Raw genomic sequence first — 17,620 nt, forward strand, 5'->3', positions numbered from 1 at the left:
TCTAGCAGTTACCAATTATCCCCCTTGGGTGGCCAACATCGTACCCGTGCCGAAGAAGGATGGTAAAGTCAGGATGTGTGTCGATTACCGAGATTTAAACAGAGCCAGTCCGAAAGATGACTTCCCATTACCTCACGTTGATGTATTGGTCGATAACACTGCCCAGTCCTCTTTCATGGATGGATTTTCTGGCTATAATCAGATCAAGATGGCGCCAGAAGACATGGAGAAGACGACATTCATTACACCTTGGGGCACGTTCTGTTATAAGGTAATGCCATTTGGGTTGAAGAACGCCGGTGCTATCTACCAAAGAGCTACGACGACTCTCTTTCATGACATGATGCACAAAGAAATTGAAGTGTACGTGGATGATATGATTGCGAAGTCTCAGACAGAAGAGGAGCACTTGGTAAACTTGCAAAAGTTGTTTGAAAGATTGAGAAAGTTCAAACTGAGGCTGAATCCGAACAAGTGTACATTTGGAGTGAGATCTGGAAAGCTGTTAGGTTTCATTGTCAGTGAGAAAGGGATTGAGGTTGATCCAGGGAAGGTAAAAGCTATTCAAGAAATGCCTGAACCAAGAATGGAAAAGCAGGTTCGTGGTTTTTTAGGGAGGCTGAACTACATTGCACAGTTCATATCTCACCTAATAGCTACGTGCGAACCAATATTTAAATTGCTAAGAAAAGATCAAGCAATCAGGTGGAACAATGATTGTCAAAAAGCTTTTGATAAGATAAAGGAATATTTGTAGAAACCTCCAATTCTTATACCTCCAGTTCTTGGGAGGCCTCTGATAATGTACCTTTCAGTAACAGAGAATTCGATGGGGTGTGTATAAGGACAGCATGACGAGTCTGGTCGAAAAGAGCATGCAATATACTACCTTAGCAAAAAGTTTACCGATTGTGAAACAAGATATTCGCTGCTCGAGAAAACTTGTTGCGCTTTCGCATGGGCTGCTCGCCGACTAAGACAGTATATGTTGAACCATACTACCTTGTTGATTTCTAAGATGGACCCAGTAAAGTATATCTTTGAAAAACCGGCTCTTACCGGACGAGTGGCTCGTTGGCAAATGGTTTTGACAGAGTATGATATCCACTACACGTCGCAAAAGGCCATCAAGGGTAGTATTCTGTCTGATTACCTTGCTGAGTAACCAATTGATGACTATCAGCCGATGATGTTTGAATTCCCCGATGAAGATATCATGTACTTAAAGATGAAAGATTGTGAAGAGCCCTTGTCGAGGAAGGACCGGATCCCGATGAAAAGTGGACACTGATGTTTGATGGGGCGGTAAATGTGAATGGAAATGGTGTTAGGGCAGTGCTCATTAATCCTAAAGGTGCACACATACCTTTTTCTGCCAGATTGACTTTTGAAGTAACCAACAACGAAGCTGAGTACGAGGCCTGTATCATGGGGATTGAGGAAGCCATCGATCTAAGGATCAAAACTATAGACATTTATGGAGATTCTGCTCTAGTGATTAACCAAGTCAATGGAGACTGGAATACTCATCAGCCGCATTTGATTCCTTATAGAGATTACACCAGAAGGATCCTGACTTTCTTCAAGACAGTAAAGTTGTATCATGTACCCCGAGATGAAAATCAAATGGCTGATGCCTTAGCCATATTGTCTTCCATGATCAAAGTTCATTGGCAGAATCATGTGCCACACGTTGCTGTGAATCGACTCGAGAGGTCTGCGTATGTGTTTGCAGCCGAGTCTGTTATTGATGAGAAGCCGTGGTTTTATGATATTAAGAATTTCCTCAAAAGCCAAGAGTATCCTGAAGGAGCGTCAAAGAATGACAAGAAGACACTGAGAAGGCTAGCTGGAAGCTTTTACTTGAACAAGGATGATGTGTTGTACAAGAGGAACTTTGACATGGTTCTACTTAGATGCATGGTTAGACACGAAGCAGACATGTTAATGCAGGAAGCACACGAGGGATCTTTCGGTATCCATGCTGGTGGTCATGCAATGGCCAAAAAGTTGTTAAGAGCCGGTTATTACTGAATAACCATGGAATCTGATTGTTTCAAATACGCTTGGAAGTGCCACAAATGTCAGATCTATGCAGATAAAGTGCATGTACCACCAAACCCTCTGAATATTATGAATTCTCCTTGGCCATTCGTGATGTGGGGCATCGATATGATTGGAAAGATTGAACCTACTGCTTCTAATGGACATCGCTTCATCCTAGTCGCGATTGATTACTTTACCAAGTGGGTGGAAGCAGCTTCCTACACCAATATCACCAGACAAGTGGTTGCTCGATTCATTAAGAAAGAAATTATCTGTCGTTATGGGGTTCCTGAGAGAATCATCACTGATAATGGTTCGAATCTCAATAACAAGATGATGAAAGAGCTTTGAAAGGACTTTAAGATCGAACACCACAATTCTTCTCCTTACATACCAAAGATGAATGGTGCTGTAGAGGCGGCAAACAAGAACATTAAGAAGATTGTGCAAAAGATGGTTGTGACGTACAAGGATTGGCATGAGATGTTGCCTTTCACTTTGCATGGGTATCGTACCTCAGTACATACGTCAACCGGGGCAACTCCGTTTTCACTTGTGTATGGCATGGAGGCAGTCTTGCCAGTAGAAGTTGAAATCCCTTCTTTGAGGATAATGATGGATGTAAAACTTGACGAGGCTGAGTGGGTTCAAGCCAGGTTTGATGAGTTAAATTTAATTGAGGAAAAGCGATTATCAGCTGTGTGCCATGGACAACTATATCAGAGAAGGATGAAGAAGGCCTTTGATCAGAAAGTGCGTCCTCGAAGCTATCAGATAGGGGACTTAGTTTTGAAAAGGATCCTTCTTCCCGGTACAGATAACAGGGGCAAGTGGACTCCGAATTATGAAGGTCCATATGTTGTTAAAAAGGTCTTTTCTGGTGGAGCCTTGATGCTTACAACTATGGATGGTGAAGATTTTCCGTCTCCTGTGAATTCAGATGTAGTCAAAAAATACTTCGCATAAACTGACCCGCTGGACAAAAAAAAAAGTCCAGGCAAAAAAAGGGCATCCCGACGAACCAAGAGAAAAAGAAAAGAAAAAGGTTCGGGTAAAAGTTAGGGATAAAGAATAAAAAATAATATGTACACCCGGTAAGTCGAAAACCTGCAAAGGCGACTTAGGCAAAAAATGGGTATCCCGGTGGATTGAAAACCTGAAAAGGCGGTCCAGGCAAAAGAGGGATTAAAGCGAAGACTACAGTCTGAGTTATCTGTACTTCATTGCATTTCAGTGTCTACCATCTTGAAGAATATGATCGGTCCAATCACTATTCTCAGAAAGCAAAGAATTTGGGGGAAAGTGAAGATCTATGAGTCATAACAGAATTGGAAAATAGTGGAATACCGTGTTCACATTGCCAATAGGATAATTTATTTTCTCTTTTGGCGCAATTACCTCTTCCTAGGAATTGCTTCCTGATGTATTTGCCTTTATAGGCCATTTTCAATCAATAAAAGTCGTTATTCAGTCAAATTGCTCTTTTTTTTTATTTCTACCGTTTTGTTTGCAAAAACGTCCGAATTTTTGATAAACATTGCATCTAAAAACATGAAGGCTAGACAATGACGTGCGGAAAGATAAAACATCTGAAAATCATTTTGAATGTTGAGCACACTTGAGTATATTTTGTCCATACGATCCCCTGGGGCATGTATGTCTTGCCGTTTTGCAGGTTACTATCTTTGATTGATGGCTAAAGCAGGTGAGCCAAAGTTTGTTCGAAGGAAGACCCTTTTGTTTCAACACTGTCCAGTCGTGTAAGAAGTTGGGTCGTCTAAGTCGAGCTCAGAATTTGTTTCCCCAGCATGGTCGAGAGGTTGGTGTTTTCCCAACAAGTGACTCCCCAGTTGAGTTGGTTTCTCTACCGTTCCGAGAATGTCAGATCAGTAAGTATCCTCAGCAGAATTGTTGTAGGTCCCCACAGAGTTGGAAGATCGAATCAGAAATTGTGTGCTCAGTAAAGTGATTGTTTGCTTTCCCAGCAGGAGTTTTCCTCCCTTGTATCTTGCATGTAGTAATCATCATTTGCATTCGCATTCTCAAATCGCGTAACATTTCCATTCAGTATGGAGCATTACGCCATAAAAAACTCAAACATATGCATACATTGATTAAACCAGATTGGATCATATCTCTGGAAGAGACGGATCATTTTCAACATCAGTGTAGCACATTTGCAGTAGTTGCTCTTGGCAACATTCAGAATCGATAATCCTAGTGAGATTTATTTTCTCACCAGTCCGTGAAAGGAAAGCTTGATTCTCTTTCGATTTAGTCACCGGTAAGTGTCTGCCTTATTTTGGCATATGTAAATATCATCCTTGCGATACCGGTAAGTGTCGTGTTGATCCCCGTAAATGTCTGTGCTTTTCTTTGATGTTGGCGAACATCATCTTTCGATGTCGATAAACGTCGAGTTCAAGTCGTTGGCCATCAGTAAATGGCATGCCTCTCATGGTGTCTACAAAAAAAAATCGTTCTGTCAAAACCCGTGTGTGTCCTTTCCTTTCTTGGTGTTGGTAAACATCATTGTTCAATGTCAGTAAACATCAGCCACTTGTTAACCATCGGTAAATGGTTTTATCGTTTAAGATTCCCCAGCAGATTCGCTATCCGTAAATATTGAGTATTTCATTTTCGCCATCGGTAAATGGTTTCGTTTCATAAATGTATTCTTTCTTTGGTGTCGGTAAACATCATTGTTCGATGTCGGTAAACATCGAGTTCCTTCCCAGTCATCGGTAAATGTCTGGTCTTGTTTCACCTGTAAACATCTTTGTTCGATGTCGGTAAACATCGAGTTCCTTCCCAGTCATCGGTAAATGTCTGGTCGTGTAGTGCTTTCTTTGATATCGGTAAATATCACATTTTGTTTTGAAGCCGCCATCAGTAAATGGCCTCGCTTTCCTTGATATCGGTAAAATATCAAATTTGTTTTGAAGCCGCCATCGGTAAATGGCCTCGCTTTCTTTGATATCGGTAAATATCAAATTTGTTTTGAAGCCGCCATCGGTAAATGGCCCCGCTTTCCTTGTTTCGTCACCTACAGAGTGCAAATTCTTCGGTTCTTTTGGTATTCAATCCCTATTTACCTTGAAAGTCTGATAGCCACTGCTTTCATCCGTTCAGGTTCACAGTTGATTGAATAGGGGCAACTGTAGCACCTCAAATTTGCCCTCCTCATTCATGCATTCATTTTAGGTCATTTAACATTTCATATTGTATTTCATCATGCCAACCAGAATTGGCTCCAAGAGTTTGTCTTCCAAGAAGCTTGTATTCATCTGGGTTTCATTTTCAGAGGTTTTTCTTTAAAGGGTCAAGCTTAATGGGCTCAATACAGTTCAAAAATTCAATTGTGAAGTCAAAAGTCAACTGTTGGTCAACTGAAGGCCAAATGGCTAGGGAATGACTTGAGATACTTCCAACATGGTCAAATAGGGTCTATTCATCATTCAAACGTTCATCTTGAAGGAGCAAAAGTTTGTTCATGAGCTGTCATGCTCGCTAGGCGAGCAGAACGGTTCGCCTAGCGAGTCCCAAGAAAGGCCACCAGAGTCACCTGCGCCCAGAAGAACTTCCTGAGCTGTCTTGCTCGCTAGGCGAAGCCCACGCGTTTTGAAAATAAAAAATGTAACATAAAAGATCATGGGCTTGAATTGCCTTCATTCTGAGCCCACCAAGCCACGAAAATCAGAGTATAAACTCTAAAATTTCATTGGAACAAAACCCTAACTAATCTGCAGCAGCCTCCAAACACTAAAGATAAAAAAACTCACTTGCACAGAATCACCTCTATCAATTCCATCTCACATAAACCCTAACATTGCTTTGCAAACCCAACCGTGCAATTCAATTTCAATCGATCTCTCCAATCACGTTGGCCCTATCTCCACTACTTTATGCTTTCAATTTGAAATTTCTGAATGTATGAGGTATTATGGGTGAATTTGGAAGAGTGGGTATCGTTAGGTTTTGCATGTGGGTTTAGATGTGCATGAATGTGTAGAACAATACCTTGAATATTTGATCACTCAGTTTCTGAAATGGGTACCATAGGATTTAGGGGTTTCTGAAATCGCAATGTTATCAAAGAAGAACCCAGAACCCGCAAGCATTCGCTAGCACCTCTCTAGGCGAGCCTGCAGCAAAGCCTCGCTAAGTCTTCGCTAAGCGAAGCAGTAGCGATCGTAAAAGTAGCTGGTTTTTCTGTTTGCTCTCTAATCTATTTCGTGTTTGTTATGACATGCTTTCTATTGCATCCGTGCACTGTTTACCTGACACTGTTGTTGCTATGATTCTTCTGTTTGGTGTAACTCTTGATTGCACCCCCATCTTGTTATTCTAACTTGTTTGTTGAGTTTTTGTGAGGGCTCACATGACCCTTGAAGAGATAGCTTACTTGGTATTCCACTTTATTTGTGGGATACCATTTGGAGATTTATTCTGATTGCTCTGCTGACTTGCTTTTCTTTGATGGTGTTAGCTTGAGAGATCTATGGGTTTCTTGCTTCTTTAGTTGTTGTTACTTCGGATCTTTATCCGTGTGGTAGATCTCTTGATCCCTTTTACATCATTCCAGCATTTTACCGCTTTCTTAGCTGGAAGACCTCGATAGAAGGCAATGTTTTTGTGTGTTTACTTTTGTGCCCAAAGACCTCCAAGAAGAGGCACCAGTCTAAAGACCTCCATAAAGAGGCAATTGACGGATAAAAGGGATTAGTAGTCAATCCCCTGTTATTCTGTGTGTCGTTCTTTATGCTTACACTACGTGTCGATGCTTCAGAACAAAAGCCCAAGATCTTTTGTCCGGTCAGTCAGTGGAGAGGGTTCCATCTTTCAGAATCCCCACGCTTTGTCATGAGTTCACCCTGTCTAGGGTTAAGAGCTATGAGGTCTTATCCTCATTACCCTCTTGATCTGCTCACCCTGACGTTCAATGTCAGTGGTTAAGAGCCCATGTGATTACCTTTCCATGGCTTGTTTGTCGAGGTTGATATGACCCCTATTGACTAAAGCCCTACCCATGTATGTTTGAGCCCCCTTGTTGGTGCGTTTACCTTATGCTATATGGTTTTTGTATGGTGTGATCGTCTCCCCATAGGATTGCTAGACTTCGTATAGTCTCTCGTCTGCATGTCAATTAAGGTAGCACGGTTCCTTCGTCTAGGACTTCCTTTTTGCATGAGCATTCCTAAAACACAAACAAACTCTATGATTTTTCTTCTCCTAAGAACACATTAACTCCTTCTACTACAGGTGAGTAAGTCTCCAAAGGTCGAGCATCCGGTAGATTGCGTGTTCATCTAAAAAACACCAAAACAAACAAAAATAGGTTAGCCGAGCTACGGTGCTCTGATTCTCAATCCTTCTTGAGATACGTATGCAGCAGGGTAGGGCCTGTGCAAGCAATAATTCTTTCTTTTCCCTACTTTGATTTTCTCCCTCTCGCATCGCATATAAGACTTTTTATACACACACTTTAGACATAAATAACAAACGTGGATCCTGTGGAGTACCACAGACGTGAAGGGGTGCGATAACCTTCCCTTCATGTAACCGGCCCCCTTACTCAGTTTTCTTTGGTTCGAGACTTTGTTTTATCCGTTCCCTCTTGGTTATGCAGTACTACCTTTCCCTCCTCTTGGGATAAAAGTACATAGCTGGCGACTCTACTCTTTTCTTTCCTCGTCACTCTTTTTCGCATTTGTACTTGGATTCGGGAAATCCGGCGAGCGACACCAAGGTTTTGATGTTGTATACCAGCTATTTTGGCCATGATTCGCATGAATCTACAGGACAGTGATGGTTGCTGCAGGACCACGATTGCAGGATGTTTGCCAAGGTGCATTCAGTGCCCAATACACATGAGTTGTCTTATCCAAACAACCATTGTAAGTACAACATGTGATTAGGTGGTTGTGATATCTGTTTGGTGGTGAATATAGGTTTTGTAACAAGGCAACAAGGTTGTACGTTTTGCTGCGATAAAAGATGGTTGTGTGTACTTGCAGGCTAGCTGTTGCAACTCTGTTATGCAGGTTGATGCAAGTTAGTGCAGGGTGCTTGTAAGGCAATGTTAAATGTGTTGATGAGGATGGTAGGTAGCTTGGTTGGTCTTCTTGCAAGCAAACTGTTGGCTGCACTGGTTATGGTTTACATCATATGTAATGCATACCTAGTTCAACCCATGGCTTGGCATGTTTCATGGTTGAAAATGGTTGTACCTTTACATTAGGTCCTGCTGGCTCATGCTCACAACAGGTTTTGGCTTGGCCATTGACAACACTTGTGGTTTTAGGTCATGGCATGTTAGCAACACTTCATGGCTTGACCTTAATGTTGGTTATGACTTTGGTCTATAACAGCGTTGTCAGCTTTGTATTCAGCCATGATTCTGGATTTGCTGGAACGTGTGTAGTACGGATGACGAGTCTTCGTTGTTGCTGCAGCAAATGGCGAGTGTAAGCATTTTGTTTTATGACAGCTTTTGGCAAGTAAATGCATGGATGCATGTATGTATGCAAAAAGATTTGATACGTGCATTCAACATTATTATTATTATATTTTTTTGTAAAAGAAATAATTCCAGGGAATCCGCAAGTTTATTTAACATAAGCAATTATGAAGCGAATAAAAGAGAGACAGTTTATGAAGCCAATAATCGAGAAACTCTTTTATTCAATGTTAGTAAAACAAAATACAAATACATCAAGGAACTGCCCATCGGCTACAAGAAGATCACATTAGTCTTTTCAGACCTCAATCTAATGAATTACAAGCAACTAGAAGCAATTAGATAACAACTTCTCGTAGTAAGCTTGCGATTTGGGGGACAGGCAAGCGCCCCATTTTCCCAACATTGCACTTCCTTCAGGTGGGGGGTTGTGATCTAGCTTGCTTGGAATGTTGTCCATAATTGTCTTCCCTCGGTTGGAGGGGTCTTCAGGATGCTTGTTCAATTATATGTTACTGTCTTTCAGGTTCTCATGTGATTTCTCCTTCAGCTCTTGGATCTCTTCTAGCCTATGATTCAGCTCGTACTGGTTCTGGCGAAGGGTGACTTCTAGCTGTTTGTTGCGGCTTCTCCCATCCTTCAACTCTTTCCTACAAGCTTCTAACAGGCATTGAAGTTTCTTCATTTTCTCCATGTGTTCTAGTTCTACTTTACCGGCTCAGTATTGGGCTTCGGCTAACTGCTTATTTTTGGTCGTCAGTCTGGCATAAGTTCCCTTAAGGGTGTCACCCACTTTGAGTCTTTTGAAAACCTTTGTCTGTACCTCCTCATCCGCTTAACGAACTCGGTCTCTCTTCTGATTCAAATTGAACTTCAAGGTTTCCTTCTCCAATGAGATCTTAGCAAGCTTAGATTTGAGATTAGCATTCTCTTTCTCTAAAGTCTTGATAACCTTCTTCAATTCATCCACCTCAGAATTTGGCTGGTTCTCTGGCTCAGGAGATTGGAGGTTCATGGATGGTTCAGGCGGGAATGGCAACAAGACCTCACTAACTCTGCTCTTGATCCAACTGGTGTAAGCTTCCTTGGAGATACAGTTCTTCTTACCCATCTCTTCTCTTCCTTGAGGATAAATCGACCCCCAAGCCTTGACAATCTTCTTGATCAACTCTGGCTCTTCGACTCCTTCGTATAAATAAAACCCTCTACACTTTCGAGATCAGGTTTGTCCACCATAGGATATCCAAGTTGTCGCAATGCTAACCTCGGGTTGTAGTTGATTCCTCCTTTTCTATCAAGAAGAGGTACATTAGGAAAATCCCCACAATTGAGGATGAGCTTGACACCATCCTACACTCGAGAATACCACGGAATGTCTTCGGCTTTTAAGGACATGATCCTCTAGGACCATTTCAAGTTATCTTTGTTCTCAATGAAGGGACCTTCACTGGGTAGATGCAAAATAAACCATCTATACAGTAAAGGGGTGCAACAGACGATAATCCCTTTCTTCTTCTGGGTTCTCACATGGATGGAATAGTAAGTATCAGCAAGAAGAGTGAGAATCGGGTTCTGAGTCAAGAAGATGTGAATGGCAACCAAGTCTACAAACTCCTCCATATTTGGAAACAAGATAATCCCATAGATGAGTAAAGCTAGATGAGCGTTGAAGGCCGTCCAACTTCCAGCTTCAGCGAAGGTGATAGCTTTGTCTACGAGAAACTTAGAGGTAAAGCCATGGATTCCACCCTTTGGTTTCAGGTTCAATTCTATCTCTTTCTTTCCCATATGTAGAGCTTCAACAAGTTCTCGATATTCAGGAAGTTCCTTAGTGCGGATGTAGGGCACTTGGTTTTTAATCCTAATACCCAAAATATGAGAATACTCTTCCAAAGTCGGCGCTAGCTGGTAATCTTGGAAATTAAAGCACCTTAGTGGTGGATCGTAGAACTGCACCAAGGTGTGCACAACAGTGATGCTGACCTCGGTGTTCAGAATACCCAGCAGGTTACCATACACTTCCTTGAAGGCGTCTTTGTGAGTCAGGTCTAAACGTTCCCCAAGTCCTCTCAATACAGCCAATGGAGGTTCCACAAACTTGTAATTGTGGATGCTCTTTCTCTCGGGATTCATGCTTCACTTCAATTGCTTGGTAAATAGACTGGACTCTTGGATTCCTGGAAAAGACATGCATATGCAAAAAATTTGGTCATGATGAATGATAATGTAATGATGATATGATAATAAGTCACATGGGCTCGGAACTCTGGCAAGTTCTGGACAATCTGTAAGTGCCACATGTTGCAAGTGCAAAAGTTCGACGTAGCATGAGTATCAAGGTAGGTAGAGTCTATGGTTTCCTGCAATGAAAACCCATATCCCCCTCACAGGTGTGGACTATGCTCCAACGTGGTCTCTAGAAGGTCTCCCAGAGTCATTGACTCGAAATAAAAATACCCTTCCGTAGTGAATACTCACAGGACAAAAGTACTTCCAAGTGAATCTAGTCTGGGTGTGGTTCTCGTGATCTCCAACGTGCGAAACACAGGTGTACACGACTATTCACGAGTCTAACTTATGTGTATACTAAGCTCGGGTATAGAGCTTTCCTCTCATGTAGTCTAACCCATCCCAACAACAGTGTAACATATTTATCCATAATATAAAGCAAATAAGAAATGCGATAAATAAAAGCGAGTATAACTATGAGTTAAGCACCTAAACTAGCGAGGGAACAACCTAAACTAGGCTCGACTCCTTCTAGCGACTAGGAAATACTCCCAGTAATGAATTATCCCCAGCAGAGTCGCCAGCTAAAGCTAGCGGAAATATACCTGAATGTATCGCACGCTCGAACATACAACAGAGTCGCCATCAAACTTTATTTATCCCCAAAGGGAAGGGAAAACATCGATAAAACCCGGGGGAAAGAGATATACTGGGTAAGGAAGTCGATTATGCAGGGGGAAGGTATCAGCACCCCAAACGTCCATGGTACTCCATGGGAACCGTTTTGATTGTTCTCGCTCGAATAGGTGTCATCTACAGAGTACTCGCAAAAGAATGGGGGAAAGGAAAGGAAATAGATAGAGTGCTCGGTGAGGATTAGGGCCCTCATGCCTACGTATCCTCATAGTGCAATGAGGAATTCAGAGCTCCGTAGTTCAAAGAACTAATGGTGGGAGGTGAAAAGGAATGTGATAGAAATTATGGTTTGAACCAAAGGATAATATGATTTGAACTCCAACAAGGGGTGAAAATGCGAACTCAAGAGTAAAACTGGTATGAACCAACAAGTGAGGGGTCTAAGACATGGTATCACTGTATTGGAATAACCGAAAAGAAAGGGTTGCCTAAATACGGCTATAAAGTACGTAAGGAGATGTTTGTCTAAGCTACAAGGTTCAATAAGACATACAAATCGGCTCTTGGTTCACAAAAAAGGGGTACAAGATTGAGCACAAAGGTATAATGTATTTGGCTCAAAGAATAGGTGTATCACATGAAGTGAAAGAAGGTAGATTATGAACGTATTATGGAAATGAATGGAGTGAAGTGACCAAAGTCACAGAATAGAGTATCTGGTGATAAGTGACTGAAAAGGTATAGTTTGAAGCCGAAAGTCATATATATTGGAATTCATAGGAGAAATGGAATTTGTACCATAGAGGGAAAGGTGGCATGAACCACAAGTGAGGGGTCTAAGACATGGTATCACTATATGGTTGGCCGAAAAAGAAGGAATTAAGTGTCTGGGTACAAGCCAAACAACTCTTGGTGCAAACGCGGACTACTCATTAAGCGTCCTAAAAGGATGTATATGGAATTCCAAAGAAAGTGTATTTCGATGTCAAAGGTATAATATGTCACTAGGTGGACGATTTATGATCGAAGGTAGATAATGGATAGTGAAAGATATGAATGGTGCCCTAATGCAAAGAGGGAATAATTATAAGTATGCTCGCCAAGGATTCGCAACCTCGTGCCTACGTATTCGCATAATGCAATGAGAAAATCAGAGCAATCATAGTTAACCTCACTAGGACTGAAAAGAAATAGAGATTGGAGGCAAGAGGAAATGGATGATTGAGATTGAAATGATTTGAATGGAAGGATTAAGAATTGAATTGAATTAGGAATGAATAAACTTGATAGTTACTGGATGGTGAGAATCACACTAACTTTCAAGTGGAGAGAGAAGAATCTTTGTAGTTGTTTCTTGCATGAAAGATGAAGACCTTATCAACCGTTAGATTCGAATTACACTAAAGTCTATGAACGAAGGTGAATATGATGAGCGTTGGGTCATACGTCCCATACCTAAAGATACTCAGAATGGGGGTAGGAATACTCCAGTCCCACTCATTCTTCATTACTTAAGGCTCGTATCGTACAACTTGATTCATGATTGATAAGTTGTTGACGTAGTTCTTGCTTTTATTGTTTTTGCTTTGTGAAGATAAACTTGTTAATCGTATGATTAGAATCATGTTAAAGTATATGAATAGAGGTGAGTACGATGAGCGCTGGGTCATACGTCCCATACCCAAAGATACTCAGAATAGGGGTAGGAATACTCCAGTCCCATTCCTTCTCTATTGCTTAAGGCTCGTGTCACACTCTTCTAACTTTGATTTGACAAGTGTTGAAGATGCCACCTTTAATGTGCTTGAATAATCCGCTGCTTGGTATGACTGAGGATGCCTTGATTGAAGATCTTGTCTTGAGGCCTTGAGCTCCACAGCTTGGAAGAAAAGTCTTATTAAGTGACCAAGGGTCTTTTGGTCACTCAATTTAGACTGGGGGATTATACAAGTTCAAAGGATTTAATTAATCAAAATTTCTTTTGATCAATTTAATCAGGGGTTTTGAAGGGAACTAATTTTGGATCTAATTGAAGTTAGTACTTGTTAGAAACTATCCTAAGGGATCATGCATTAGAAATTGATTGAATATTCTAAGTTAGATTAGAAATCCTAAGGGAGCATGTCAAAATATTGATCAAAATCATGATTAAAATTCTATGATAAGTCCTACAATTATTACGAAATGATTGAATTCTAATCCTAAGGGGAACATGCAAATTTCGACACAATATCAAAATAAGCCCATAAGGGGCAAAATGGTCATTTCCTAAAATATGGCTAATTTTATTCATGGTCTAAAATATTTATTTCTAATTAAAATCTAAGAATTGATTGAGTTCTAAAATCTAAGCTAACCTAATGTTTAGAAATTAATTCAATTCTAAGGTCAAGTAAAGCCTAATTTTAATCTAATTAAAATACCTAATTAACTTCTAATGAAAAACTAATTAATTCTAATGGAACTAATCCAATATCGTGCTAATCAAATTCTACAATCAAGATTTAAATCCCCATGGTCCAAATTAATCTAATTAATCTAAGGTTATACTAAAAAGTCAATTAAGAAAACAAAAGAAAAAGGTAATTAAAAATGGGGTATGAATTGAAACTGGGAGTGTAATCAACACTGGATTAATGGGCTTCAGCCTGAGCCCAAGGCTGTTTTTGTGCAGGAAGCAAGGTTCCAAAAATGGTGTTGGAGCAAAACGAACATGGGCCACGTCTGAGCCCAATGCCAATTCCAGCATTTTCAGGGGGTGCACTAGGAATACGCGCAATATTAGCAAAAGGTGCTGATGGGTTTGGTTGAGCCCAAATCAACTTTTTTTCTATCAAGCATTGGGGTGTAGTAGTGAAACGGGGGTGAATCAGTGAAAACACTAATGGGCCACACGAAGCCTGTTTCAATTTCTTTAAAGACTACAGAGGGGGTGTATTAAGAACATCTGGTGTATGGAAAGCAAATTATCATGGGCCCTATCACTTAAGCCTAAACTTCTTTCTTCTGTTGATTTGTCTAAGTCAACAGATCCAAAACGAAGTTAAAAAACGCGCGCTAATTTCTCCCCTAGTCTCATCGTTCGTCCGCCTTGAAACATCGCGCCGGCGTCCGTCGCCGGCGCCGGTAATGGCCTACCACTAAGATGTTGCTACCAATGGATGCACCAAGATAAGCTAATCACGGATATGGGAATGGAATTGTGAGACGATCTCTGTATTGGTCGAATCGAATAGATAAAAAGAAGAACCCTAGCTATCTACCGGTTCAATTAAATGGCGCATGGTGCGAATCAATCCCTAATACTATAGGGCTTCTGCTTCCTAACATAGATATTACACCTTGGCGTGCTCAGAGCAAGAAAAAGACATGAAATGGAAAATGACATACCGGAGAAGATTATCGAAGAATTCGCCTATAAGTTCCCTGAATTTGGTTCCTTCTTCTCCTTCTTCTTTCGTCTTCTTCTTCTTTCTCTGGCTCAGAATAATGGAAGTGATGAACAATGTGTCTTAGCTCAAGCAAAGTTGAAGCTTCAACGTGAAGCTTCAAATGCTTTTAGAAGAGAATAAAGCTCTGGTGAGGGTGAGGGAATAGGTTGCAGAGAGATTGAATTCGCGCAAATGGCCAAGGGTACCCAAATGATGATGATGAATGTGATTAAATAGGCACTAGGTTTGGATTGAGATAGGTTTAGAGTGAGGTTGTGATTCCGTTAGATTTAGGTTAGGAGTTAGTTAACCTTGGCTCACTGAGTCTGAATTGAACTCAGTTAGTTATTCATGACTCAGTTAGTTAAGTTGGTTAATGAGTGAGTGAAGAAGCAATTTTGACTTGCTATTGCAGGTGGCTCTTAAGTGGAGCAAGTTTGTTGGTTCAAGTAATGCCCTGTTATCAAAGTTACAAGTGGATTTAAATGGCTTAGCCTGGCTTAGATGTTAGTGATTCTTGAGAAGAACTATGTTTTGTGTACCAATGCCTTGCAACCCTGGTTTCCCTTTGTCTTTCCTATGAATCCCATTGGGTTCACTTATTCATTTCCATGTTGCTGCAGGTTTTGAGCAAAACTCATTGAACCACACCCATGGTACAACTTGGTCATGACTTGTGAGGTGCTTGCTTAATAGCTTGATCTTTGTTGCCTTTACCTTATTCATTTCCACGTTGCTGCAGGACTTGTTATGGTTTGGTTTCATGCAAGAGTGTTTGGACATTTACCATGTTAATTCCTTGTTAAGCTTTGTTACCAAGGTATGTAAATATAATTAGGTAATGTTGTGGTTCTCCCAATGTTGCAGAAGGATTCTGCAATTGGTTTATGTGATTATTGCCTTCATGTTGACCTTGCCTTGTGCCACACTATCCATTGCAAGTTATTGTACTTGCCCATGGTGTTGACAAAATGGTGGGGTGTTGGTGTATACTCACCGCAGGGTTGTGGTTTGATGAGGCTAGGCATTGGTTTCCAACAAAACCAACTTGCAACATGGTTGAGACTTGCCTTTTGGCTTGATGCAGTAGGGTGCTTTGATCCTAGACACTAATGGTGTTTCATGCTGCAGGTTAATGGATTTGGACTGTAGTGTCTCTCCATGATGCAGGGCAATAAGGATCCAAAAAAGAAAGACCATAGTAGTATGGTAATGGAAACAGGGTCTGCAGATGTCTGTTTTCCCCTGAATTGCCTTGGATTGTTGGACATGGTATGAGTTGTAGGCTGTTGTCATGATTGCTGGTGATGTTGCAGAAGGCATTGCCCTGGTTCATGTTGTACCTGACATTGGTTTTATTGGCAAGACTGGACCAATGTATTGAACTGGTCTTGCTGCAAGGTATGGATTTGTCAATTGCTGGTTCCTATCAATGTATGTTGTGCACAACTAGTTCCAATTGTGGTTTGACTCTCCTCATATGATGCAGGTAAGGCTAAAGTTAAGTTGGAAATAGCCAGGGTGTGGAGGTTGTTGTGGGGTACTCCACTTGGAAAGAACAAATGTCCATTGAGGTATGTGTACATGCTATTGGTTGCTGCATTGACTCAAGCCAAGGTTTGTGATTAAAGTTTTCATGTGTGATGCTTGCAGGATTGATACTAGTTGAGATGGTCAACACCAAATGCCATGTGGTTATCAGCCTATGCATCCTTGGTCTATTTCTGTTCAAGACCCTGTGGTAATATACTGATCCTGCAAGCCAATGTCATGTATGTCTGATCTTGCCAATCCACTGTCATGATATGGTGTTGTACAAGACCAAGGTTTTGATGTTGTATAGCTGCTATTTGGCCATGATTCGTATGAATCTACAGGATAGTGGTGGCTGCTGCAGGACCACGATTGTAGGATGTTTGCCAAGGTGCATTAGTGCCCAATACACATGAGTTGTCTTATCCAAACAACCACTATAAGTACAACATATGATTAGGTGGTTGTGATATCTGTTTGGTGGTGAATATACGTTTTGTAACAAGGCAACAAGGTTGTACATTTTGCTGTGATAAAAGATGGTTGCGTGTACTTGCAGGCTAGCTATTGCAACTCTGTTATGCAGGTTGATGCAAGTTAGTGCAGGGTGCTTGCAAGGCAATGTTAAATGTGTTGATGAGGATGGTAGGTAGCTTGGTTGGTCTTCTTGCATGCAAACTGTTGGCTGCACTAGTTATGGTTTACATCGTATGTAATGCATACCTAGTTCAACCCATGGCTTCGTATGTTTCATGGATGAAAATGGTTGTACCTTTGCATTAGGTCCTGCTGGCTCATGCTCACAGCAGGTTTTGGCTTGGCCATTGACAACACTTGTGGTTTTAGGTCATGGCATGTTAGCAACACTTCATGGCTTAACCTTAATGTTGGTTATGACTTTGGTCTGTGCAGGTTAGGCTTTGCAGCAGGTTGGTATAGTAGGGCAAATGCAGCAGGATGGAAGTTAATTGGCAAAGCAAGATTCCAAAGGTTCAAGGAATGACCAAGCATGAAGAAAACAAGTTCACATGGTTAAATCAAGGAGGATATGGACATGGATAATGAAAAGGGAGTTAGGACTAGTCATTTAGTGATTAGGGATGACCAAAGACCTAGGGTTGACTTTGGTCAAAGTTGACCAAAAAGTCAACTGTTGACCAGAGTCAACAATTTGTCAAAATTCACTTTTTGGGTGTTTTTCTTGTAAATGGACAATGGATTGGTGATTAGGTTGAAAATTAGGGTGTGGGGAATTTGGGTTGACTTTGGTCAAAGTTGACCAAAA

The 17,620-nt window shown here is 41.1% G+C and overlaps 1 protein-coding gene across 1 annotated transcript; it reads right to left on the minus strand.

Moving 5' to 3' along the window:
- Positions 1–9,907: 9,907 nt before the first annotated feature.
- Positions 9,908–10,639, minus strand: LOC127079799 (uncharacterized). Its single transcript, XM_051020166.1, has one exon. The coding sequence runs from the start codon at positions 10,637–10,639 to the stop codon at positions 9,908–9,910; it is 732 nt and encodes a 243-aa protein (XP_050876123.1).
- Positions 10,640–17,620: the final 6,981 nt, after the last annotated feature.

This window comes from Lathyrus oleraceus, chromosome 5 (genome assembly GCF_024323335.1).
Source record: "Lathyrus oleraceus cultivar Zhongwan6 chromosome 5, CAAS_Psat_ZW6_1.0, whole genome shotgun sequence".
Classification (NCBI taxonomy): domain Eukaryota; kingdom Viridiplantae; phylum Streptophyta; class Magnoliopsida; order Fabales; family Fabaceae; genus Lathyrus; species Lathyrus oleraceus.